The sequence below is a fragment of the Urocampus carinirostris genome, chromosome 4 (genome assembly GCF_059441175.1).
Source record: "Urocampus carinirostris isolate Australia breed hairy pipefish chromosome 4, RoL_Ucar_1.0, whole genome shotgun sequence".
Classification (NCBI taxonomy): Eukaryota; Metazoa; Chordata; class Actinopteri; order Syngnathiformes; family Syngnathidae; genus Urocampus; species Urocampus carinirostris.
The window spans coordinates 12,160,097-12,185,854 of NC_142352.1; the positions used below are offsets into that span (position 1 = coordinate 12,160,097).

The 25,758-nt window shown below is 40.1% G+C and overlaps 1 protein-coding gene across 1 annotated transcript in view; it reads left to right on the plus strand.

Moving 5' to 3' along the window:
- Nucleotides 1-25,758, plus strand: part of LOC148366843 (homeobox protein aristaless-like 4) — a 53,418-nt gene that overhangs the window by 24,697 nt on the left and 2,963 nt on the right. Inside the window, exons 2-3 of the mRNA XM_088333169.1 lie at nt 3,795-4,099; nt 24,331-24,459. Coding sequence (XP_088189295.1) covers nt 3,795-4,099; nt 24,331-24,459 — 434 coding nt within the window. The remainder of the gene's footprint in view (nt 1-3,794; nt 4,100-24,330; nt 24,460-25,758) is intronic.

The following is a 25,758-nucleotide window of genomic DNA, read 5'->3' on the forward strand; positions in this document are numbered from 1 at the left end:
CCCTTAATTATGAGAAGTCTCAAAGGTCTGCACAGACTACAGACTACTGATCCACCATCAATTGTAATATTTATTACACCAAAAAAAGAAATACTGTACATACTACTACAGAAATATTACAAAACTACTAAATAATTCTACAAATATACTATTACGAAAATACTACAAGAAAATACTACAGAAATACTCCAAAAATACTAGTACCGTAATACTACAATACAAACAGAGCGACTTGCTTCCCGCATCCAGCAATCCTTCAATCTTTCTTCTAATAAAACTTGTGAGCAACGTTACGCGAGTGGGTCCTGTTTCCGTTCTGGTCCTGACATCACTGTATGAATACTCTCATTGAACTTTTCACTTTTGAATTGTTAGTATCAGTTTCCACATGGCTACAGATCAAGCTTGAGTGAATGAATGAAAACTTTATTTCAAACATTAAAATAAAAACGGGACGAAAACGTTAAGTCAACAACAAAATAATGTCACATAACATGTTCGAAATGGGGTAGTCAGAAGCAGATGCTTATTTTCCCTACCTCTTTATCTTCCCTATTTAATACATTTTACAAATCCTCTTCTCCTCTTGTGTCTAATTTAACAGAATCTCATGGATATACTTATTACATAGGTCGGATATCAATAATTATAATAATTACAATAATCACATATTTTAGACACTAATCTTCGTAATAGCCATCCCTCAACGTTCTTATCAAAAAAATAGTTTGGATATGCATTACTTACATTCTTTCCTTTTATTATACTATTTAATATATCCCAAATACATTGACTATTACTTTTGTTATGATGTAATAAATTGGTATAGTATAATTTCTTGCTTACTCTTAATATTCCTGTCAATTTATTTTTATATGTTTTATATCGGGATTCGGCTTCCTCAGTTCTTAGTTAAATACATTTTCTATATAAGGTGGGTTTTTTTCTTACAAGCATTATATAAACCACACGTGTCAAACAGGCGGCCCGCAGGCCAGATCAGGCCCACCAATGCCTTAAATCCGGCCCCCAAGACAACAGTGAGAGAAGCGCAAGAGGAAAATGAACTGTAGTTTTCAATATTTCCACCGGATGTCACCAAAGCCAGTTAACACTTGCAAAACAATTGTGGTAGTATTTCTCCATTTCTCTCTGACTCACTTCTTTTTTATTTATTCCTCCCTCCTTTTCTTTCTCCGGTTCACTCTTTTTCTCTCTCTTTTTCTCTTTTCTCTATTTCTCTCTCACTCTCTAACTTTCTTTTTCTCCGTCTTGCTCTCTTTCCATTTTCTCTCTCTAATTTACACTTTGATTCTCTTTCTTTCTATTTTTCTTTCTTTCTCACCCTCTTTCTTTCCTTTTTCAACCTTTCTCTCTCTCTCTCTCTCTCTCTCTTTCTCCCTCTCTCTCGCCTCACATTGTCTCTTTTTCTCCTGCTGACTCTTTTTCTTTCTGTCGTTTCACTTCTCTTATTCTTTTTATCTTTCTCTTTTTTCACTTTCTTTTTCTCTCTATATTCATTTCCCCCTTCTTCTCCATTCATATCTCTCTTTTTCTCTCACTGTTACTCTGTCTCCCTTGTTATCCCTATCTCTTTATCGCTCTCTCTTTCCCTCCCTCTCTTTCTCTGTCTTTTTCTCCCTCTCTCTTTCTCTTAAATTTACTAGTCAGGCCCTCGTGAGATTTTTTATAGCATTTGTGGCCCCCGAGTTAAAACGAGTTTGACACCCCTGATATAAACCCTTAGTTATCCATGGATGCTTTACAGGTTTATTCTTGATATTAGTTTGTCTCATTGGGCACTTTTTGTTATAGTTGTTGGTGAATATTTCCAAAAATATGTCAAACGCACGATCCACATGATCTGTACCAGATATAGCATTTCAGTTTTGATTAACTCATAGAGTGATATAATAGTCTCTTCAGTTCTAACTCGTTTGTAAATGTAACCGCGGTGTACCTGTCCCACCAAAGATCTACATTCACGCTGGACTGGATGATGAGGTTTTTATTATAGTTGCTGCAAATGAATGAGTCACAACACAACACGTGGTAAGCTTCTCTGCTGGCTTTGATCTCGTTGGCAGCTCGCTGTAGATTGCCCAAAACATATCAAAGAGCTTTCTTTACATTTCAATACATTTTAGAATATCAACCATCACAATACATGTTTACATCCATTTTAACAAGATACTTTTAACAAGAGATCGTATAGTGGATTTTTAACGTTTACAATGAATTTAACATATTTTTCTTTAGTCTGAATTTTAACCAACATCATCCATTTTATATATATGAGAAAATAGAAATAATAACAATAATGAGTATGAAAACGGGTACAATTTGCCTGCAAATGTATGAGTCACAACACAACACGTGGTAAGCTTCTCTGCTGGTTTTGATCTCTATAAGGGGAATTAGCATTTTAGCACAACATGCAACGTCCGGCAAAACTAACATAAAAGGCGACAGAAACAAAACGAAAATAAATCCAAACAGCTTGACATTCCTGTGCATGTTGAGAGATTTGTCAGCTGTGGTTTTAATGTTTAAAAGTAACTTTTTTTTGCGGAGCACCAAAAGATCGTGTCTTACCGTTGGCAGCTTGTTGTAGACTGCCAAAAAAACCCACCTTCCTGTCGTAAAGTCCAAAGCCAAACCAAACCTTACCACATACCAGCAGGTGGCACTGTTGGACTCATCATTGCAGGACACTTATACAGAAACTATACAACATATTTCAGCAGGAATTTCAATAAAACAAAAGTTATTATTACACCCGCTACATAAATATATTCCATAGTCGATTCTTGTCTAGTAACCTTTTCATCATACACTGTAAATACTGGTAGGTAATCAGAAATATCACAAACCAGTAATGCACTGCTTATAAAACACTAGATCCTACATCCAAAACCGACAGGACATATTGTGCATGGACTGCAAGTAATATCTCTGCAAAGAAGACACTTTTTTTGTCGTACATGCATCTTAACACAAACTTCTTGCACACAGAGACTTTGTTATTTATTTGCTTTGGAACAAGTATTTAAACTTGGACCTTCTTGGCTGTTTCATGTCTGGTCTTGTAAATGGATATCTTGTGTGTTATGTTTTTTTTCCAGGGGGTGCACAACTCCCTAAACACAAACCTGTCATTAACAATATAAAACCATTTCAATCTCAATTTTGTCTCGAGTTCCTGTCAGGTTCTTTCATGACTGTCGTGAACGCCATAGTGAAGTCACCTAGGGGCAATCGTTTGGAGCGCTGGAGCGCGCTCTCTGATTGGCTGACGTTCTCCTCTTAAGCGGTCAGCGTCCAGAGGAGGACGTCAGACCGTACTTCTGTATTCCTGTGTATTTCCCCCGATTACCAAGTTCCAAAGACTACTCTTGATTGATTCCTGCCTGCCTTCTGATTTTGACCTGTTCCCGTTCCACGTTTCGACCTGCTCTCCCGCCCTGGCCATCGACCTGCCCGCGAAGCTGTACCGATTCAACCTACCTGTCAGGGAACTGCCATTCCGTCCGAAGCGGCTGATGACCGACAAACGCCGGCGTCCAAAGCCAGTTCCGAAAACTCTTTCTAATAAAGATTCCTTTGAAACAAACGCGATTGGGTCCGAGATTCCGTCCTGGTTCGTGACAGAACGGTTATACTAGAGGAGAGCAGACCGTTATGTTCGTACACTTTGGCAATAACGACAATGTCGTACAGTCCACAGAGCTCCACTTTGTTCACTTCATGTCCGTCTACAAACACTTCAAAGTACTTCCTTTTTTGCATTCCAGATAAAGACAGTTCGAATCTGACGGAATCGAACTTGACGTCGCTCTCCAATCGTCAGGCAATGGACGCCGGCTACCTGGCGGCGAAGGATCAGGCCGAAGGACCCTCCGGTCCGGATTCGGCAAACCCCCACGACAAAGTCGACGGAGGCGAGAGCAACAAAGGCAAAAAAAGGCGGAATCGCACCACTTTCACCAGCTACCAGCTGGAAGAACTGGAAAAGGTCTTCCAGAAGACGCATTATCCAGATGTTTATGCCCGTGAGCAGCTGGCGCTACGGACCGACCTGACTGAAGCTCGTGTGCAGGTAACATTGGTTATCTTTATTATTTTTCACATGTTTTTGACACGTTTTTGTTAGTTCGTTGGTTTGCTCCTGTCAGGGAAAAAACTACATTACATATGTATCGTTTACCAAATTGTTCGAATTAGTTGTATGACTCCATTAACCAAACACAAACTTCATTCTCCTAACAATGCATGCTCATTTCTTAATGGGAAAATGAACAAAGATAGCCGGCGTTTTCACCCGGGGGGCAGATTTATTTTCTTAAAGTATTCAACTAAGTGAATTCCATCAAATTTAGCCGAATTATTGTCGAATTAGTCTAATTAGCATTCGTCGAGCCTCCCTCTCCCTCTCACGATCTCCCATCTTTCGTCTCTCCTTCCGTCTTCCGTCTTTTCAATCTTTCTTTTTTCTATTTTCTATTTCTCTTCTTTTACAGAATTTTCACGTTTTTTACTTTTTCTTTTAAATGTTATTCTTATTGTTTTTTTTTCTTGTTTTTTTTTACTTAATTTTTTTTACCTTTTTATTTTACATTTTTCCTATTCTTTTTTCCTGCATTTTCTCTTTTCTTTTTATCCTTTTCTTCTTTTCTTTCTTTTTTTCTTTTCTTGCTTTTTCTCTTTTGTTATTTATTGTTTTTTTTCTCTTTTTCCACTTTGCTTCGGGTTTTTTTCTTGAATTTTCCTCTTTCTTTTTCATGCTTTCTTTTGATGTTTTCTTATATTTCTTTGTTTTTTTTACCCTTTTTCAACTTGTATTTCTTTGCAAAAGACTGGGCAAAAAAAGGTGCTTTTTGGTCACTTCGAATCTATGCAGTTGGTTTTCTTCCTTGTGCTTTGTAGCATTCATTGTAGGTTGCACTACACAATACAGGTACATATAGTGTCATATATGAAACACTGTCCCTTTAAATTATTTTGGCAGTTTTACCACTCAAATTGGATTCAGTTAATAGTTTACTTTTTGGGCTTAGATTGGTCAAATATTTATTATTAGTTTTTTGTTGTTATTTTTTACTTTAGCTGCCTCCATCAAGATGAAATCCTGTTTTGAAACCTGTCTCACCTCAGGAATTCACCAGGAATGTGGAGTATGTCAGCAGATACAAAATGGGAGGATGGTCATTAATACATACGAGGAAAAATAACCCAAAACGCTTTGTTTTTTTGCTCTCCTTAACTTTCTCACAATAGAAACTTAAAACGTATGCACTCATCCCCAGTGGTGTTAGGTTTCACCACAAAACTGTATTCGGTTTTATAAGAACATTGGTGAGTCCTTCAACATCTGCAAGCCTGAGTAGATAACGTCACTCACAGAAAAAGGTTTATCTGATAAACTGGGCGGGGGGATTCCAGGGGGGCCCCTGGGGCTGACGGTTTGGGTTGCCTGGGCCTCACATGTTGCCTTTTTGGAGAATGTGCTTTCATCATCGGCACATGAGGAGATGAGCTCAACTTTCCTGTGTTTTGTTGCTTCTCAGTGGCACACATTAGTAAACATCCTTTTCTTGGACGCCATTTTCAATCCCACATCTCCAAAACTCGTTAGATAGATAGATAGATAGATAGATAGATAGATAGATAGATAGATAGATAGATAGATAGATAGATAGATAGATAGATAGATAGATAGATAGATAGATAGATAGATAGATAGATAGATAGATAGATAGATAGATAGATAGATAGATAGATAGATAGATAGATAGATAGATAGATACTTTATTCATCCCCGTAGGGAAATTCACACTTCCAGCAGTATCCTTGTGTTGAAAAATAAAAGAATAAAATAAGAAGAAATAGAATACATAAATACCCAATACATCGTGTTGATATAGAGTATTTAAATAGTGCTACGGAAAATACACACTCTAGTAAAAATAGGGTAATATGCAAATGTGGGGGTGGGTTTAATGTGGGCTTTTACTCCCCTGGGTGGGGTTCAAGAGCCTCATTGCATGAGAAAGAAATGATCTCCTCAGTCTGTTCGTGGAACAAGACTGTGACAGCAGAAGCTGCTCTTCTGTTTGGAGATGATGCTGTGTAGTGGATGTAATGAATTGTCCATGATTGACCGCCGCTTGTTCAGTGCCCGTCTTTCAGCTTATAGTTGTCAGGCTGTCCAGCTCTGTGCCCACAACAGAGCCGGCTTTCCTCACCAGTTTATTCAGACGAGAGGCATCCTTCTTCTTAATGCTGCCTCCCCAACACGCTGCCGCATAGAAGAGGGCGCTTGCCAGTTTGATAGAACATCTGCAGGAGCTTTCTGCAGATGTTGAAGGACGCTAGCCTTCTGAGGTACAGTCGGCTTCTTCCTTTCTTTCACAGAGCTTCTGTGTTGGCAGTCCAGTCCAGTTTTATGTCCAGCTGCACACCCAGGTATTTGTAGGTCTGGGCAAACTCTACACATTCTCCTTTGATAGTTACAGGAACTGGGTGAGTTCTAGTTCTCCTGAAGTCCACTACCATTTCTCTGGTCTTGGTGTTGTTCAGGTGCAAGTGGTTAGCGTCGCTCCATACGCACTATTTGGACTTATTTTCTAGTGCTGGCAGTTGCCTATGTGAGACTCATCCTGTCATATGTAGAAATAAATATATAAATGAATGAATACCAAAAAATATATACCCTATACACTAAAAACTCATAAATGAACATCACCCGCAATGAGACACAAAACCATTTAGTACCCCCGTTTCAGGATTTTAGTCTCCATCCAACAAGGACCCGCCTGGGGTGGTGCAAAAGCAGAGCTCCGAAACACAGATCGGTGTAGAAATGGATGTCTTTATTTGGACAGAGTTTGGTGTTGGGGCAACAGTACCTAGACCACCAGAGGCAGTAGTCGTGGTCCAAGAGGCAGAAAAGGGCTCGGTGATCGGGTAAGCTCACTTCAGCAAAGGTGAATGGTCTTGTGAAAAAGCGCTGATGTGCTGTTAAAAAGCTTCCAGTTGCTTCACCTTTTCACAGCATTTGTTTCCAGTTAGCTTTTTGAAGTCAGTATGTTTTGTCTGGCAGTTACTCTTGATATTATATTCTTTAAAAACAGACACAGTTTCTTGGCAAATTAGGCAGACACAGTTGTTTCAGATTTCGGTAAAAAAAAAATCTCGAATTTCTACTTGTCCTATCAACTTTCCTTCTTTTATTTACCATCACTATGTCGGAAATGGGGTTGGCTAAAATACTGCCAGAAAGCCTGGTCATCCAGGAAGGGGGATTACCTCATATGCGGTCCCTTCTCAAGATATCTTCATTTTCCATATGTTAAGATTTTTTAGTTTTTCCTTGCCCTCATGTAGGTTTTAGATCAGGGGATGGTGTCTTAATAGTCTGTAGCTTGCAATAATCTGTGGTCTATGCAGCCCTTTGAGACTCTTTGTGATTAAGGGTTATACAAATAAACAGGACTTGACTTGACTAGTATCCTCAAAACACCAGTGTCAACATCTACAGTGAAGAAGCGACTCAGAGATTCTTGTTTTTGAGGCCGAGTGGCAAAGAAAAAGCCATAACTGAAATTGGCGAACAAAAGGAAGTGAAATAGGCAAATAGGCAAAAGAACACGGATTTTTAATGGAAACAAAAAATTGTCTTGTGACCCCAAACGTTTGAACAGTAGTGTACTTCAACGGGAAAAAACACAGTATCAATTTGATATCATTCATTTAACTGAACTATTTTATATATAATTAGATTGTAATGTGAGTGCAAAAATCTATGTACCAAAAAACAATACTTTGTTCAAGGAAAGGAAACATGGAGTAAAAGAAAAAACCCACACAACGGTGTATGAGATCATCTCGGGGGCCGTAGAAAACCATCTCGGGGGCCGGATGTGGCCCGTAATCCTTGAATTTGATACATGTGATCCAAGCGGATTTCTATTCTGTCGTGTGACATCAATTTTGTGCGTGAGTCTGTGTGTGTTAACCACTAAAGCCTTCGGATTGTCTTTGTTTTGCTTTCATTAACTTCCTCTTCAGACAAGAATGTGTCCCCGCTGTGCTCTCCTGGGCCGAGGTGTAAAATAGAAGTGGGCGATACTGGGATTTTTGGTATCGTTCCGATCCAAATAGTATCAATGGATACCCATCCGAGACCAACATTTTTTAGGCTTGAAAATGTCATAATCATTGAATCACTGACCCCACAGCACAACAAACACAGCACTGTCCCGACCGGAACAAGCAGTGGACCCAAATGCGTAACGTTTCACACGATGCTTTATCAAGGGATCGGGAAGTCAGGGCGAGAGGAACAAGACAGCGATCTGGTGCTCGCTGGGCAGGAGGAGCAGGAAGCTCTCGCGGCCGGTGCTAGGTGGAAAGTCGGGTAGCCAGCACAGGAATAAGAAGCGTGGTCCGGAAATCGGAAGCAAGTCGGGTAGCCGAGACAGGAGAACGAAGCGTGGTCGGAAGCAAGTCAGGTAACCGGAAATAATCAGGAAGCCAGGGACAGGGGATCGATACAGGAAACAGGGGACGGAATCAGGCAGAATACAGGAACAGGTCGGAATGAGAATGAGGGCCAGAGCCAAAAAGTGCTTGCCTTGCATGTGCTGAGGTTCGGTGACGGAATGACAAAGAGTGAATGAGAAAGAAGTGCTTAAATAGGGAGCGGGATGATTTGGGAATGAGTGGCAGCTGGGGCTGAAAGAGTGAGCGCAGGTGAGGGCAATTAGCGGGCAAGTGACAGAATTGTGACAAGCACATCGTTGTTAGACACTAAAAATGTTCTATTTTTGTATTAAATAACTACAATGTGGCATTTTAATGGTATAAAAAATATATATAAATATTTCTATTACAAGTGTTTGAGAAGAAAAGTCAAGAGTTAAACCAAAAAAAGCAGTAATGAAACAAAAATACAAATGGAGAAAAGTCAACATAACAGCAATACTCACAATGCTTATAACAAATTCAAGGAATAGAATGACATTTATTGTCGTAATAACATGTGTAATGCACAAGGAAATTAACATCGGCCACTGGTACCTTGATGAAAGAGTGTGATATTAAGTTAAGATCCAATGCCTTTTCATTCGTCATCTACATCACCTGTAGTACGGTGGTAAGAATTCATTGCTTTCACTGCCGTAGCCCTGGTTTGCAACCAATCCATCCATCCATTATTACACCGCTTATCCTCAGTAGGATCGCGGGGGTGTTGGAGCCCATCCGAGCTATCTTTGGGCAGTGGGCAGGGGACACCCTGAACTGGTTGCCAGCCAGTCTCAGGGCACACAGAGACGGACAACTCACTCACTCTCACCCAGGGACAATTTGGACTGGCCAATTGACCTGACACGCATGTTTTTGGAAAATGGGAGGAAACCAGAGTGCCTGGAGGAAACCCACACAGACACAGGGAGAACATGCAAACTCCATACAGGGAGGATGCTGGAATTGAACCCTGAACCTCTTCACTGTGGGGTTGGCGCTAACTGCCCGTTAAAACCTGTTACTACTTAAAATTGGAACCTAGGCTTTAAGTTATATATTTAGGTTAAAATAATAATAATAATAATAATAATAATAATAATAATAATGATGATAATAGAATAAAAAAGCATGTTACCGTATATTTAAAAACATGCAAAATGCTCTTTGGTGTTGTTTAAGGGTCTGGACCAAATGTGGAGACAAGTTGTATCTGGCCCCCGGGCCGTAGTTTGGGGACTACTTGGGTACAGACTAATTATGACACCATCCCCTGATCTAAAACCTACATGAGGGCAAGGAAAAACCCAAAAACCTCAACATGAGGAAAATGAAGAAACCTTGAGAAAGGACCGCATCAAACCAAAAAATCAGCAGTGTAACAAAAACAACCATAACTGTCATGTCCTGCACGGTTGTCATGGCGCCCAGCTGGCCCTGCCCCTTGACACCGGCTGAGACCCATTGGACTGATTGCTTTTGGAGAACTTAAACGCTCCTATTGGGACTGCCCGTTGCCAGACCCTCGCTTTCATGCCCGTTTGATCTGAGTAATGCCTAGTTTGTCATTTTGATTGCCTTTGAACCTGTTTTGTTTTGGTCCGTTGGACAACTTTTCTTTCCTGAATTAAAGTGACAGATCGTCTATGCATATGAGTTCCAACTACTTCCCGGTCCGTTTTCTGACAATAACGATGTCAACAAGACAACAAAATGATCTTCCATTTCATCATATTTTGTAAATAAAGTCAGTCGTGCAAAAAGTGGCAACACAATTCAATCAATTTTGAAAAGTTATAATGTAAGTACCATCTTACGACCTTTAAGAACATTATTATTGCGTTGGTCAAAATAGGAAGTCACTATGACAACAGTATCAATCTGATACAAGTTCTCGCTCAGTATCGATAATATCGTTATTTGGATGGATCCGCCCTTCCCTTGCGTGAAACACAAAGCAAGGAGCACAGCCGTCACTGATATTTGTCCGAACCTGGGAATAAAAACGAAAACGATTTTGGCAACACATGAGATGGCTTCACCGATGCGGCCGAGGGGTTATAACATGAGGTGACTCGAAGGATCGGGCTTTTACGGCCTTCGCCTCTCCCGGCGGCCCTCTTAAATGTTCCACTCTGAAGATGAAAGGAGCGAGAAGCCCCTCGGCCGCTCCGTGTTCCAATCGGGACGCCAAAAACACATAAATGGGGTGAGTCTCGAGTGGGAATGTTGATGGTAGAGGTGGAAAAACTATGGTCGGTAATGCTACAAAAATACAACTGATATACTACTACAAAAATACTACTGCAACACTACAAAAATAGTACTATGGAAATGAAAATACTATGAGCATACTATAAAAAAACTATGAAAATACTACAAAATTACTACAAAACTATCAAATTTGGTGCTTAAAAATGGGCCTAAAATGTTATTTTGCTTTCATCCTAAAACGAAAAAAAAAATACTGCAGAAATACTGGAAAACTACTACGACAGTAATATGACACAAAAATACTACAACAGGAATGCAACAAAAATACAACTGATATCACACTACAAAAATACTACAGCAACATTAGAAAAATACTACTATGGAAATGAAAATACTATGAACGTACCATAAAAAACTATGAAAAAACAACAAAATTACTACGAAACTAAATATCAAGTTTGATGCTTAAAAATTGACCTAAAATTTTATTTTGCTTTTATCCTAAAACGAAAAAAAAAAAATACTGCAGAAATAATACAAAACTACTACTACAGTAATATTATCACACAAAAATTCTACAACAGGAATGCAACAAAAATACAGTTGATATAATACTACAAAAATACTACAGCAACACTAGAAAAATACTACTATGGAAATGAAAATACCATGAACATACCATAAAAAAACTTTGAAAATACTACAAAATTACTACAAAACTATCAAATTTGGTGCTTAAAAATGGGCCTAAATTTTATTTTGCTTTCATTCTAAAAGGAAAAAGAATATTGCAGAAATACTAGAAAACTACTACTACAGTAATATGACACAAAAATACTACAACAGGAATACAACTGATATCCTATTACAAAAATACTACGGATACACTAGAAAAACACTACTATGGAAATGAAGATACCATGAACATACTATAAAAAAACGATGAAAAAACAACAAAATTACTACGAAACTAAATATCAAATTTGGTGCTTAAAATGGACCTAAATGTTATTTTGCTTTCATCCTAAAAGGAAAAAAAATACTACAAAACTACTACTACAGTAATATCATCACACAAAAATACTACAACTATACTAGTGGGGTAGCTCCACGTTAGCGTCCGGGATGCTAGACGTGAGCCACGTTTCCGTAAAACAGAAACTGCACTCCCTCTACGCTTTGATGTTTTTCACCAGCACAGCCAGTTCGTCGGTTGATAGAGAATTCATTTCCCATGATTACCGAAGGCTTATAACGCCGCTAGCCGCTTAGCCCTCACCTTAGCTCCGGCTCTGCAGCCACGATAGGTTGATTTCCCCGTTTGTCTCCGGCTACGACCCGTTTTTTGACCCCGACCACGTTCTGCTCTCCCGTCCCGGCTTACGACCCGTTTTTGATCCCGACCACGTTTTGGCTCTCCTGTCCCGGCTATCGACCTGTTTTTTCCGTCTTCGACACCACGATCTTACGCTCCGGAAGAGAAGAAGCACAACAAAAAAAACAGAAAAACAAATAGAAATAGAAACATATAGATATAAACCAAAATAAGATCAATATAAAAAAGAAATATAACATGTAAATGTCTGCATGTATATTTACTCATAAATGAGAAAAATTGCACCCTTCTCCAGGAATCCGCCCCTGGCCACATTTATAAACCCAATCCAGCCTCTCCCCTGATTGATGTCATCGGTTTGAAGCCGAAATCTTCAAAACACATTTTTAAACCCTCTCTGACAAAAAGAGTTAACAATATCTCCCGAGATGTTGACTCGTAATCCCAAACCTAAAGAACTTTTAATGAAAGATCTCATTCGAGCTTGTTTGCTTTCTTTTCCAACACGAGTTCAGATCGGAGTCATATGCAGTTCCCGTACACTGAAGGGTCAAAGGTTGGGGGCTTCTAAAAACATTGAGGGGCTCGAACAGCATCAGGAAAAACCTAGAACAGGGGTCAAAAAGACAACTTTTTTATCAATTCGGAACAGAACGAGTAGTATTCCTCCACACAATTATGCAGATATTGATCTACCTGAAGTTACTTAAGAGTGTTAAGGCTTCTCCTGAAAAAGAGTTTCAAAACAAGGTGCAAGCAAAGTCCCTCTGTAAAAATGTCGCAAAATATTGCAAATGAGAATATCAACGTATTTACCTTTAGTGCAGACGGTGCTAGACAAAAGAGGAAAAGTGTAAAGCTCCACCTATTCCTAACGCTTATCCAGTCAAATTGCTCTACAGAAGCTTTAGCTTCTGGGTAAAACTTTTGTTTTGGACCAAAGCTTGTTCTGTGGCTTTTCATCATAAAGTGTATTAAAAATGAAAAAAGATTGTTTAATGAGCTTTTAAATAAAATGATTATTTACAGCCACAACTGGGTCTGTTGGTGTGATACCTTGACTCTTAACTGTAATTAAAGTTGTGTCCTATATATACTGGACCGAACCACGTCTTTTAGTATTGCCTGAGCATCGCTTGTGTGACAATTGGTTCTGGATGAAATTATACATTAAAAAAATACACTAATTCCATTTTATCACCGAGCCATTTGTACTTATGAAAATAGCCATATATGGCTCAGGAGCCATAGTTTCCCAACCCCTGCTTGAGAGCTGTGACATCATTGAAAGAATCCCATTAACACAACCTATGAGACAGCTCCTTAACAGACTGCGATTGTAGTGAACAGCTTATTTCTGCTTGAAATAATTTAAATATGTATACAAACGCTGCCCTACTTACGAACAAGACGAGAGTTTCTTCAGTGCTATATTTTGTATGTTTAAGGTTTGTATTGTTTTGTAGTAAAATACCAACATTTTATAAAATGATATGCTCTATAAAGATAAATAAAGCATAGGGCAGCACAACGGCGCAGTGGTTAGAGCTTGTGCGGCACAGTTCATGTCATGGGAACCTGTCGTGGGTTCAAATCCAGCTCCAGACTTTCTGTGCGGAGTTTGTATGTTCTCCCCGTGCTTGCGTGGGTTTCCTCCGGGCACTCCGGTTTCCTCCCACATTCCAAAAACATGCATTTCAGGTGAATTGGCCGGTCCAAATTGTCCCTAGGTGTGAATGAGCGAATGAGTTGTCTGTTCCCGTGTGCCCTGCAATTGGCTGGCAACCAGTTCAGGGTGTCCCCTGCCCACTGCCCGAAGATGGCTGGGATGGGCTCCAGCCCCCCCGCGACCCTAATGAGGATAAGCGGTACGGCTAATGAGATGAGATGAAGTTTAACATACTTTTGGAAGATGGACTTCAAGATTTAGGCGATTTCCTCCTCCATGGTAGAAAGTGGCCGAAAAAAGCGATCCGACCAATTTCTCAACCGCATCAAGCTTTCTTATTCCACTTTCCTTTCAAATGAACAGTTCGCCTCTTCTTTACACTTTACACCAACCATATTGAATGGATGCACGAGATATTAAACAATAAAAATGTCAAAGTTCTTAGCGCGCTGGAGATACAGTATAGTATGTTTGCACACGAACTAGGAAGAGGAAGACGGATTTCTTCTTCGGGGTGGATGCTGGGTGAGCTCTTACAGCGCCACACGCCGGTAGTGGCGGAAAGTAGCATTACAGTACTATCCTCTACTCGGAAAAAGGTGCACACAATACAAAATCTAACTTACAGCAATGTCTGGATACTTTTCGACATCCCGATTTTTTTTCATAACTCGAATGTTCGTAAGTAGGGGAGCGTCTGTATACCCATGCTAAAACACTACTCTCATTCAACACTACTGTACTCTCTACATACTACTACAGTGTTCATTTTACCTGTGAAAAGTAATGGGTCCCGGGGACTCGCATGCTCAAAAATCTATGGGTCCCAACAGAGATCATTGGGTCCCCAAAATTTAGTGTGCTCCATGCTCTTACAAACTGTCGTATTTTCCCTTACAAAATTCAAATTTTTTTTTTCAAACATGTTTATTTATGTAGTTTAACATGTTATATTGTACATGTGTTTCCTTATATCATATATATTGTCAATGGACATTTTGTTGTGAGACACTGAGTTGCTCGACATGAATGAGGTTTATTATAAAAAAAGTTCAAAAATGAAGTCGCTTGCACGTTCAATCTAGAAGGAAAAAATACATGGAAATATAATTAAGTAGAATAATACATTTTCTTATTGAAATTATGAATTCATTTTCTTCATTAAATTATTGTTGGTAATGTACTGATTAAAAAGGAATCACCACAAACCTGTCTTTTTTCATTTTCTCCTTTTATACTTCCTTTTTTTCTTAACTTCTTTATAAAACATCATCATTCGTAATATAATGCATCAAAGCAAGTGAGCCGTTTGAGAGCCGGCTCTTTAATGAGTTGAGCCAAAAAAGCCGGTTCTCTAAAAAGAGACGGGCGTGCAGACGAAAACTCGAACCGCGAGACCAAAACAACAATGGCGGATCTGCCTGACGAAAAGTTTGGAGTGCGGTAATTCTTTGTTAAAAATGATGATGACAATTTAGTGTCAAAATAGTTGCGTCCCGGGGACGCAGGTTGATTTGAGACGATGCGTCCCCAGTAAAAATAATGCATCTAGGATGCAGGGAAGCAGGCAAACGAGAACACTGCTACTATACTCCATTTTATTTTTGTTTTTTGTTTTTTTTTCTCCACTATGATGAATATGTTTGCACCAATGCATATGTTGACTATTTTTTTTGCACTATGATGACTTTTGCACCAAATGCCAAATTTCACAACCCTTACGATACCAACTGTATTACGATACCAACTATATGTAACATCCTACATGCCGACATTTCTTGTGTAAGTATCATGTAAATTATAACTATAGCCTTATCCTCCTTGTTTTATAACCTTATCTTCTCTGTTCCTTTATCTTCTTGGCTTTTTACCTCACTGCGAACGTGTGAAACTGGAGTGTCATGCCCAATTTCGTTGTCACAATATGTTAACCCATTTTGTAACAATGTCATGGGAACCTCCTGCAAGGGTTCAAATCCAGCTCCAGACTTCCTGTGCGGAGTTTGCATGTTCTCCCCGTGCTTGCGTGGGTTTCCTCCGGGCACTCCGGTTTCCTCCCACATTCCAAAGACATGCGTTTCAGGTGGACTGGCCGGTCCAAATTGTCCCTAGGTGTGAATGAGCGAGCGAGTTGTCTGTCCCTGTGTGCCCTGCGATTGGCTGGCAATGAGACAATAAAGGTATCTCATCTCATCAGCTGCACCGCTTATCCTCAGTAGGGTCGCGGGGGTGCTGGAGCCCATCTCAGCAATCATCGGGCAGTGGGCAGGGGACACCCTGAACTGGTTGCCAGCCAATCGCAGGGCACACGGGGACAGACAACTCACTCGCTCATTCACACCTAGGGACAATTTGGACCGGCCAATTCACCTGAAATGCATGTTTTTGGAATGTGGGAGGAAACCGGAGTGCCCGGAGGAAACCCACGCAAGCACGGGGAGAACATACAAACTCCGCACAGGAAGTCTGGAGCTGGATTTGAACCCACGCAGGAGGTTCCCATTACATGAACTGTGCCGCACATGCGCTAACCACTGCGCCGCCGTGCTGCCACAATAAAGGTATATTCTATTCTATTCTATTCTATTCTAAACACACACTCAAAATGTTTACGGACCCCTGGTTATAAGACTTTTGAAAGTGGAACCGCGCGAAAGAAAATTTAGCGGGGGCACAACATGGTGTTTCCGTCCTATCAAGGGAGCTTTGAGGGTGTCGGAAAAGCCAAGCCAGTCCCGGCCTCGGATTTCTTTTCAGCTGACGTGAGTGACAGCCGAGGCGGGTTATCAATCCCCCGAACTGCTCTCACGCTTCAAAGTATTCCCGGGGCCGTACGGCTCTCCTGCTGGGGCCCGTTTGCCATTTCTCTACTCCCTCGCTGGCTCGGCCCCGCAACATAAATAAAGCCTCATTGAAAGTCCGGCAGCTACTTAAGCTGTCAAGGTCTTTCCCAATTACTGTCAGGACCCGGCCAGCGCAACATGCAAATACAATTTCTTTCTTGGTAATAACCAACAGATTGGAGTGCGAGGAATCGAGACGGACATTTGGCTAGGAGCAGAATTGCGCACTGCTCGCACATTCTCAGCGCACAAGAAAATCTAGCATGCGCACAAAAATGAGGGCTCAAAATTACTGATTAAGAAGCGACTTAAGTCAAAGTTACAGTGCATGAAGGTAAAAATACACGGGTTCCCCTGACGTTGTGTCCTAAATGCGGTATTTTGAAGTCGAGTCGAAGTAGAACGAAGTTGAGTAAAGTTAGTAGAAAACCGGCCGGCTTCTTCGGCTCGGCTCACTAAAAGGAACCGGCTCTTTCGGGTCCTAAACGGCTCTTCGGGTTGTTTTTGCTTCTTTAATCCCAACATGATCAAAAAGTACAATTATGCACAAAATGACTTAAAGGAAGGGGGAATACAACAAAAAAGAAAAAAATACCAAAATTAAAAAGTAGTGTAAAGCTGAAAAAAAAGAAACAAAAGGAAGAGAAAAAAAGAAGGAAAAGTTTAGAAAAAAAGCCCGAAAAAAGAAAAGAAAGAAATGTAGGAAAAAAAAGGAAATAGGGAACAAAAAGAAAAAAGTAACAAAAAATGTAGAAAAGAACACGGAAAAAAGAAGAAAAAGTTTGTGTTGCATTCAAATAACTTCCAATTATAACAAGTGAATCTTGTTGAGTAAAGTTAGTAGAGTTTTTCAAGAACCGGCTTCTTCGGCTCGGCTCACTAAAAGGAACCGGCTCTTTCGGGTCCTAAACGGCTCTTCAGGTTTTTTTTGCTTCTTTAATCCCAACATGACCAAATATAATGCAAAATTATGCACAAAATGACTTAAAGGAAGAGGGGAATAGAACAAAAAATAAAAAAATACCAAAATTAAAAAGTAGTGAGAAGCTGAGAAAAAAAAGAAACAAAAGGAAGAGAAAAAAAGAAGGAAAAATTCAGAAAAAAGCCAGAAAAAAAGAAAAGAAAGAAATGTAGGAAAATAGTAAATAGAGAAAAAAAAGAAAAAAGTAACGGCTCAGAAAAAATAAACACAATGAGATTTTTTTTAAAGGAATTTGAAAAAAAGTAGAAAAAAACACAGAAAAGAAGAAAGAAGAAAAAGTTTGTGTTTTAAATCATTTCCAATTATATCAAGTGAATTTTGTTGCCAACATTGTACTTCCACTAAATATTGTGATTAAGTACAGTTCTGTATCTTACAACCGACAAAATAAGCCCCCAAAAATGTAAATATTTTGCGACAAAATATATCAGGAAATAAAAAAAAAATGTATATTATGTGAAAGAATTGTAAGAACAAACGACGTTTGTAGGCCGTACAACCTTTGCAATAGTACACGAGTCAATTCATTCAAAAGAGAAAAATAATTTTGCATTGCCGGAAACTCAGCAAAATGTAACTTGATGTCAAGATTTGGACATGTTTGATAATGAATTATCTTGCCACACTTGGGATTATGGTTGCTCACTGTAGTTTCAAGCGTTGCTATGTGTGAACGCTCAGACCCGTGGAAAATTAGAGGGAACATTGGCTAGGAGTCATTTTACACGAGGGGAAAGACGGCTGCTAAGCTTCTGTAATTTATGCAGCGACGGTATCCGAGCGCTACAGGAAATTAAAAAGGAAAACGCAAACAAAGCTATGTCGCAATTTCTTCTCAGGTTTCATTTCTCCATTATCATTGCAGCGAACACGCGCACCCGTGGCTTAAAACCAGAGGCCTGCTGTGTATTTCACACCAAGGACTTCAGTTATGGGATTACAAAAGACCCTTTTTTCTATGAAGCACAGAAAGTGTAGCGTTCCTCCCCACAATCAAGCAGATATGTTTTAAGATACTCCACGTGTCATGGATCTCGAGGAATTCATTTTGAAAGTAGATAGTTTAAGCTCATATCCCCTAGAGCTGTGACATCACCGGATGACAACGACAACCTAAACAATGGCGCGTTCCATTGAAAAGCAGATGGCGATTGTAGTAATCAGCATATGTGTAGCGCTTATTGCCGCTCGGAGTAATTGGAACTTTGCTTACCGTGCCGCTGGGGGACGTCTGACTGTCTTGTCCGAGGGGCGTGCTTTGATCATCTCAAGGTTTGTGCAAAAGTTAACCTACCGTCTTGTACAGCGTGTGTTCCTTTTTTGCCTTTGCCCGCTTTTAGGTATGTGATTGTGACTTTACGCTCAGGTTTTTTGCCGAGTGTTACGCAACGAATATAATATTGTCCAGATAGCTCCTTGTTTGTGTGCAGGCTCCCAAAGGCTTCCAGTTTTGTTTGTTAGCCACGTTAGCAGTCGGCTAGCTGGCTTGCCTACCTTGCGCATTGTTCTTCTCCTGTTTGTGTTTGTTGCTGCCATGGTCGTCTTATTGTCATTGGCTCGCGGTTGTCCTGGCTGCTTACTGCATGTTTTTGGTGAGCCAGCCACTCGGTTTTTTTCCGCTGATCGGTTTCGGTTCATCCGGGTCAAACTCATCTTAACTCTAGGCCACACGATAGAAGAAAACGATAGAAGAAACTTTCTTTTGGGGGCCAGACTAGTAGATTAGAGAGAAAGAAAAAAATAGATAAAGAAATAAGAAAACGAGAGGGGGAGAAAAATAGAGAGAAAGGGAAAAAGAGAGCGAGCGAGAGAGAGAAAGTGAGAAAGGGAGAGAGAGAGAGAGAGAGAGCGTGAGAAAGAGATGAAAAGAGAAATAGTAAAAAAGGGGAAAATAAATAGAGTGAAAGATCAAAATACAAAGAGAAATAGATAGAGACAAGAGAGAAGGAGAGAAAAGAGAAGGAGAAAACTTGAGAAGGGGAGAAAGAGAGAAGGAGAAAGCAAGAGAGAGAGAAAGAGAAAGGAGAGAGAAAAGGAAAAGAGAGAGAAAGGGTAAAGAGAGAGAGCAAAACAAGGTAAAAAGACACAGAGACAAAGATGAACAAAGAAAGAGAAGAAGAGGGCGAGAGGGAGACAGAGAGTGAAAGAGAGAGACAGAGAGATCGTGAGAGAGATAGATAAATACAAGTACAGCGTTTGTGAGAGGCACCTGGCTTTGGCAACATCAAGTGGACATATTTCAACCTGCAGCTCATTTTTCTCTTGCGCTTCTCTAAGTGTTCTCTCGCGGGCCTGATTCAATCCCTTAGCGAGCCTGCGGGCCGCCTGTTTGACACCCCTGCTCTACAGCATCTGGATAGCCTGCTGTGATCATTTGGTATATTTATGGCTGGGTTCATCTTTGTTACTAAAATCGTTTTTTTTATTGTTGGCTCCCTGTTATCCTGGCTGCCTACTGCATGCTTTTGGTCGGCATGCCCCCTGTTTTTTCTGCGGATAGAAAGGTTAAAATTGTTTTGTATTTCATAATGATTTGTATATCTGTAACTATTTTCATTTATGTTTCCTGTGTTTTTTAGGGGTAACGTGTTTTTCATAACAAATGTAAAAGTCGTTCTTGTATTTCATGGTTATTAATTTGTTGTTGCACTGAAAAGTCAATCATTTTTAATCAACATTTTGTTGTGTGTTTTTCAGAGATTCATAATTGTTTGACATTAAATTTGCTTAGTATAAGTAAGGTCAAATGAGTTAAAATTTCACTGTAGAGTGATAATAAAATAAATGCTATTATAATTTAGTAGAATAATAGATTTTAGACTTTGGCGCATTACTGCCCACTAGCTTAGGTTTCCTTACGCCTGCAAGAAGGCCTTGATGTCGCAAACTCAAAATCTTATTGGCCAAACCAACAGCTTTATCAGACACTAATGCTATGCTTCAAGGCCTGCAAATCTTATTCTGAAGGCCCCCGGGCAGTTTTCTGACCCTGGCAACGAAATGTGATTGGTTAAAAGCTTGAATATGAAACACAAGTCCAGAAACAGTGCAACCAAGGCAAAGCAATGAAAGAAAGCTGACAGACAATTTGGAATTTTTAAAGTATTCATGGACAAAATAGAATTAAATCACATGATTCAGATGTTTCTCAAGCCAGCAGAGAAGGCCTGGTTGCCCACCACTGCTTGAAGGGCAAGACGCAGTCACATTAGAATATGGCTCGGCACACTGACGCTTTCATTACACGGCGGTTTGAAGCCCAAACGTCAAATGCGATTACAAGAAACGTGAGGCACTCAGCGCTTGTCACATTGCAAATAAGCAAAGGTGAACCGAGAGAGATCCTGTTTACGTTTTGTTGTCTGAATGAAGGCTCTTTAGAAAAGAGACATTTTTTCATAGCAATATAAATATAACTATTCGGAAATAGAAATGAACTGTTTTGTATGTGTCTGAATGCGGATCTACAGTAAATTCCGGACTATAAGCCGCAACTTTTTTCCCTAACTTTCAACCCTGCGGCTTATTCAGTGATGCGGCCAATTTATGTCATTTTTCTAACGGCCGCCAGCGGCGCTCGAGTGTTGCTACCATTAACTGCCCTGTCAAAGCTATATTATTATTATTATTAAAGCTTTGAAAACTCTCTCGGTGTACCGTCTTTCTTTGTAAATATGTGTAACCATGTATAGATGGTAAGGCGCCCGCTTTGAGACTGGGAGGTTCGGGTTCGCGCCCCGGCCGAGTCATTCCTAAGACTTAAAAAGTGGTCGGCGGCGCCCTCTCTTGGCTGCGGCTGCATCGGGTCAGATGCAATCGACATTTCGTTCTGTGTACATTGTTACACAGAATGACAATACAAGGAAATTATTATTATTATTATTATTATTTGCAACTGTATATTTTTGTAATGTATTTATTTTAGACACTTATTCTGATATGTTTTGCACGTGTGAACGAAAAATGAGGGGCGGAACAAACGCGGGGTGCCGAGTTTAAGTGGGGACCGCTAAAGGTGAGGGACAGAAAAGGAAAGAAGAGGGGGTAAAAAGTTGGTTAAAGAAAAAGGAGTTGTGTGAGTAAATGTGTTCATCTGATATATTTTTCCCACCCTAACCTTTGGAAATATGCACTTTTTTCCTTGGATTACTTTCAACGGGACCCGGACTCTGCAGGTCTGCATCAAACCTTAAGTACCGGTATCATTTTCCGTTCATTTTGCCGGCTGTGATTTTTGGACTGTGGACTTTAATGAAGGACATTTACTTTCAATTGCGGGACTTGAAGTCGGGTTTGGGTTAATTTTGTGTTTGTGTTTCATGTTTAAATGTGGGCGCAAGCGGCCTATATACAGGTGCGGCTTGTGCATGTACAAAATCGGTTTTCCTCTTAAAATGTGGTGGGTGCGGCTTATAATCAGGTGCGCTCTATAGTCCGGAATTTACGGTATATGCTTTGGGGATTGTATTTCAAATCTTACCTTTTCTCTGTTAAAATGAAAACGATACTTCATCCATTATCTGCACCGCTTATCCTCAGTAGGGTCGCGGGGGTGCCAGAGCCCCACATCCTAGCTATCTTCGGGCAGTGGGCAGGGGACACCCTGAACTGGTTGCCAGCCAGTCTCAGGGGAAAACGCTACTTTATTTTGGTACTTAAGGGGAAGTTTTGCTTGATTTTAATCAACTTGAAAATGTCACTGTCACAGTATATGGTGTTCCAAAAAGGCAAGACGAGTTTAAAAGAATAAACTTGAATCTCCAATTTAAATTTGCTATATCTTTGAGGGAGTTAATTTTCATGCCGTTTTAGCTCCAGAGTTTGAGCAGTGATACTGGTTTAACACCCAGTAAAAGCATCCATCCACCCATTATCTGCACCGCTTGTCCACAGTAGGGTCACGGGGGTTCTGGAGTCCATCCCAGTTATCTTTGGGCAGTGGGCAGGGGACACCTTGAACTGGTTGCCAGCCAGTCGCAAGGCACACAGAGACATACAGCTCACTCGCTCATTCACACTTTGGGACAATTTGGACCGGCCAATTAACCTGACATGTATATTTTTGGAATGTGGGAGGAAACCCACACAAGCACAGGAAGAACATGCAAACTTCACATAGGAAGGCCTTAGGTAGGTTTGATCCCATAACCTCAGAACTGTGCTGCAAACCACTCATCTACCGTGCAGCCCCCAAGTAAGAGCATTGATGCTTATTTAACTCCATAGTCAAAGTCATGCTGGTTTAACTCCTGAGTGTTAAAGGTGGTGTCCGTAAATTCAAAATATTCTACTTTCTGAAGCCATCTTCTGGCCAAATTCATCATTGCAGCATCTGTCAAGCTGCTTCTGTGGTGCGTCCGCCTATGTGTTTCTCTTAGACTTTGATCGTTTTTCACATCTCGGTTGGCATGTGGACTGTACTTGCTACAATCCTTTTCTTACTTTCACCATTTTCATCCTACAATTAAAGTAAACCTCGAGCATGTGCAATAATTCACTCTACTTTCGAGTGTTAAAGTAAAAATGTGTCACGGTTGCCATGGCGCCTAATTGGCCCCGCCCATGTGGCGCCAGCTGCGGCTCATTGACAGATTGGCTTATCATCTATTTAAGTAAGATCAGTGCTCTCATTCTTCCTTTGTCAGTCCGTCAACGAACCTCTGCCCCGCAAGACGAGGATTTTGACTCGGTCCTGTTTCCTGTTGGCATTTCCTGTCCGGTATTGTTCCCGTTTATTTTTGTCCTTTTAATATCGGTTTCCAGTTTCTTTCCCATTTATTTTTGTCCTGTTTATTATTCTCTCCAGTTTTCATTCCTGTCTAGTTTGTCCTGTTTATTTTTGATATCCTGCTTCATTATCAATCCTGTCTGTCCCGTCCTGTCCGGTATCGACCCCATCTGTCCGATATCTACTCGGGCAATTGGTATCGATCTCGTTGGCCTCTGGCTTCCTATCATTTCACGCCAGACTGCTGCCTAACGTGCATGACTGCCCATTTCCCGTAAAATGAAAGGCTTATGTGCGAAATGTCACGCGTTTGGGTCCTGATCCTGTTGTGGTTCATGACATAATGCTGATTTAACTCCAGAATTCAAACAAAATGCTGTTGCAAGTCCTGAGCGTTAAAGTATTCATATTGGTTTCATTTTATAAATAAAAAAAATCATTGCTAATTTATCTACAAACTTAAATATGTAATACCAGTTTAACTTCAGAGTTAAATCATTATTGGTTATCCATCTCCAGAGTAAAACATTTTACTGGTTTAATTTTAAGAATTCAAGCATTTTAAGAGTTTGACTTCAGAGTTACAGCATTCATTCTGGTTTAATTTATGAGTGTTAAAGTATTAATGTTGGTTTAACTCCATAAATGAAGCATTATTGTTTATTTATCTCTATAATAATAAGGCCAGGTAAAAAACTTTAAGCACTGATGGTTATTTAGAGTCAAATCATGTTACTGGTATGACTGCAGAGTGAAAGAATTAATGCCGCCTGGAATCCAGATTTCAAACGGCTTTAAAACTTGAAATAGATTTGATGTATTGTTGGCAAGGGTATAGTTTTGGTCTTGGCATTGATGGGAACATTGGCATTTTTCACGTAATATTTGCAGGGTTAAAACAATGTTTGCTGGGTAAAAGTGCCAAAACGACTCCCTTGGTTGTGTTTACTCAGCGCTTTTCTTACTTGACAACAATAGAAAGGAAACATAGCGAATGAAGAGGTTTGAAATGGTCATTCTTCTTGTTTTTAGGTGTGGTTCCAGAACCGACGGGCCAAATGGAGAAAGAGGGAACGTTTTGGTCAGATGCAGCAGGTCCGAACACACTTTTCCACGGCTTATGAGCTACCTCTGCTCACGCGTCCTGAGAGCTATGCACAGGTAACGCCACGGATGATTTGTATTTGCAAAAGAGCAGAAGTGAATCCATCATAGCATCATAAACGTTTTCTTCGAACGGAACAGAACCGAACCGATCAGATAACAAAAGAACAGAAACAAAAACAAAAGAACAGAAACAGAAACAAAAGAACAGAAACAAAAGAACAGAAACAAAAGGACAGAAACAAGTACAGAACAGAAACAAGAGCAGAAACAAGAGCAGAAACAAGAGCAGAAACAAGAACAGAAACAAGAACAGAACAGGAGACTGGACTGATTTAATTTAATTACGAAGATTGATTTACCCCCTATGTTCCTGCTCTGAGCCTTTGCTCGGAAAACACTGGTCTCCTAGTGATGCCAAGAGCCAAGAAGAAATTCGCAGATTCCTAGAACGTTCTCCATTCGGGCACCTGTCCTGTGCAATGCTCTGCCCTCTGAGATTGATCTGCAACCTCAGTGTTTAAATCTAGGCTTAAAACACCCATAGTCAAGAGATTATGAACGATGTAGACCTCAGAAAGCTGTCAACCAATCATTTTGTTCTTACCTATATGTGTACTGTCTGTGGATTCTCATGCTGATGTTTTTAAAATTTTCTTGCCTTCATGTAGGTTTTTAGGTCAGGTGATGGTGTAATAAACTGTAGTCTGTATAGCCTATGAGACTTCTTGTGATTAGGGACTATAAAAATAAACATTATTTGATGTGACTCTGGAGACTGGACTACAGACTGGAAAATAGACTGTTCCAGATAGATTAGACTACCTCTAGACTATACTTTATTGTTAATGATCACAACGTAGTTAACATTGTTTGCACCAGACATGGTACTCCAGGATAAGCAAGATAAACGTAATAAAGACAAAAATATTGACAAGGTAGTCCATGGAGACTGGCCTAAGTTGTAAATGCAATTTCCTTTTGTACTAACAACGCGTAAATAGTGCATCAAAACACTAGTGCAATGAAAAGTAGTCCAATTTTATTTATCAGCAAACCCTTTTGTATTACATCTGGTAAGCACTTGTTTAGGGTGGTGATGGCCCTATGGAAGAAACTGTCTTTGAGCTTGTTAGTCCAGTGTTTATCACCTGGTGGTTCGGGACCCAAAAGTGGGTCACGGACTTGTTTTCAGTAGTTCACAGACCTTTGCCTTGGCAAAAAAAAGCTAAGAAAAGAAAGAAATAATAATTGAGGGTCATTTAAACTCCTTAACAGTAGATGGGGACAATTCCCTTCAAATGTGAGTTGACGCCTGCAATTTCACACCACAGAAAAGACAGCTAAAGTTTGTTT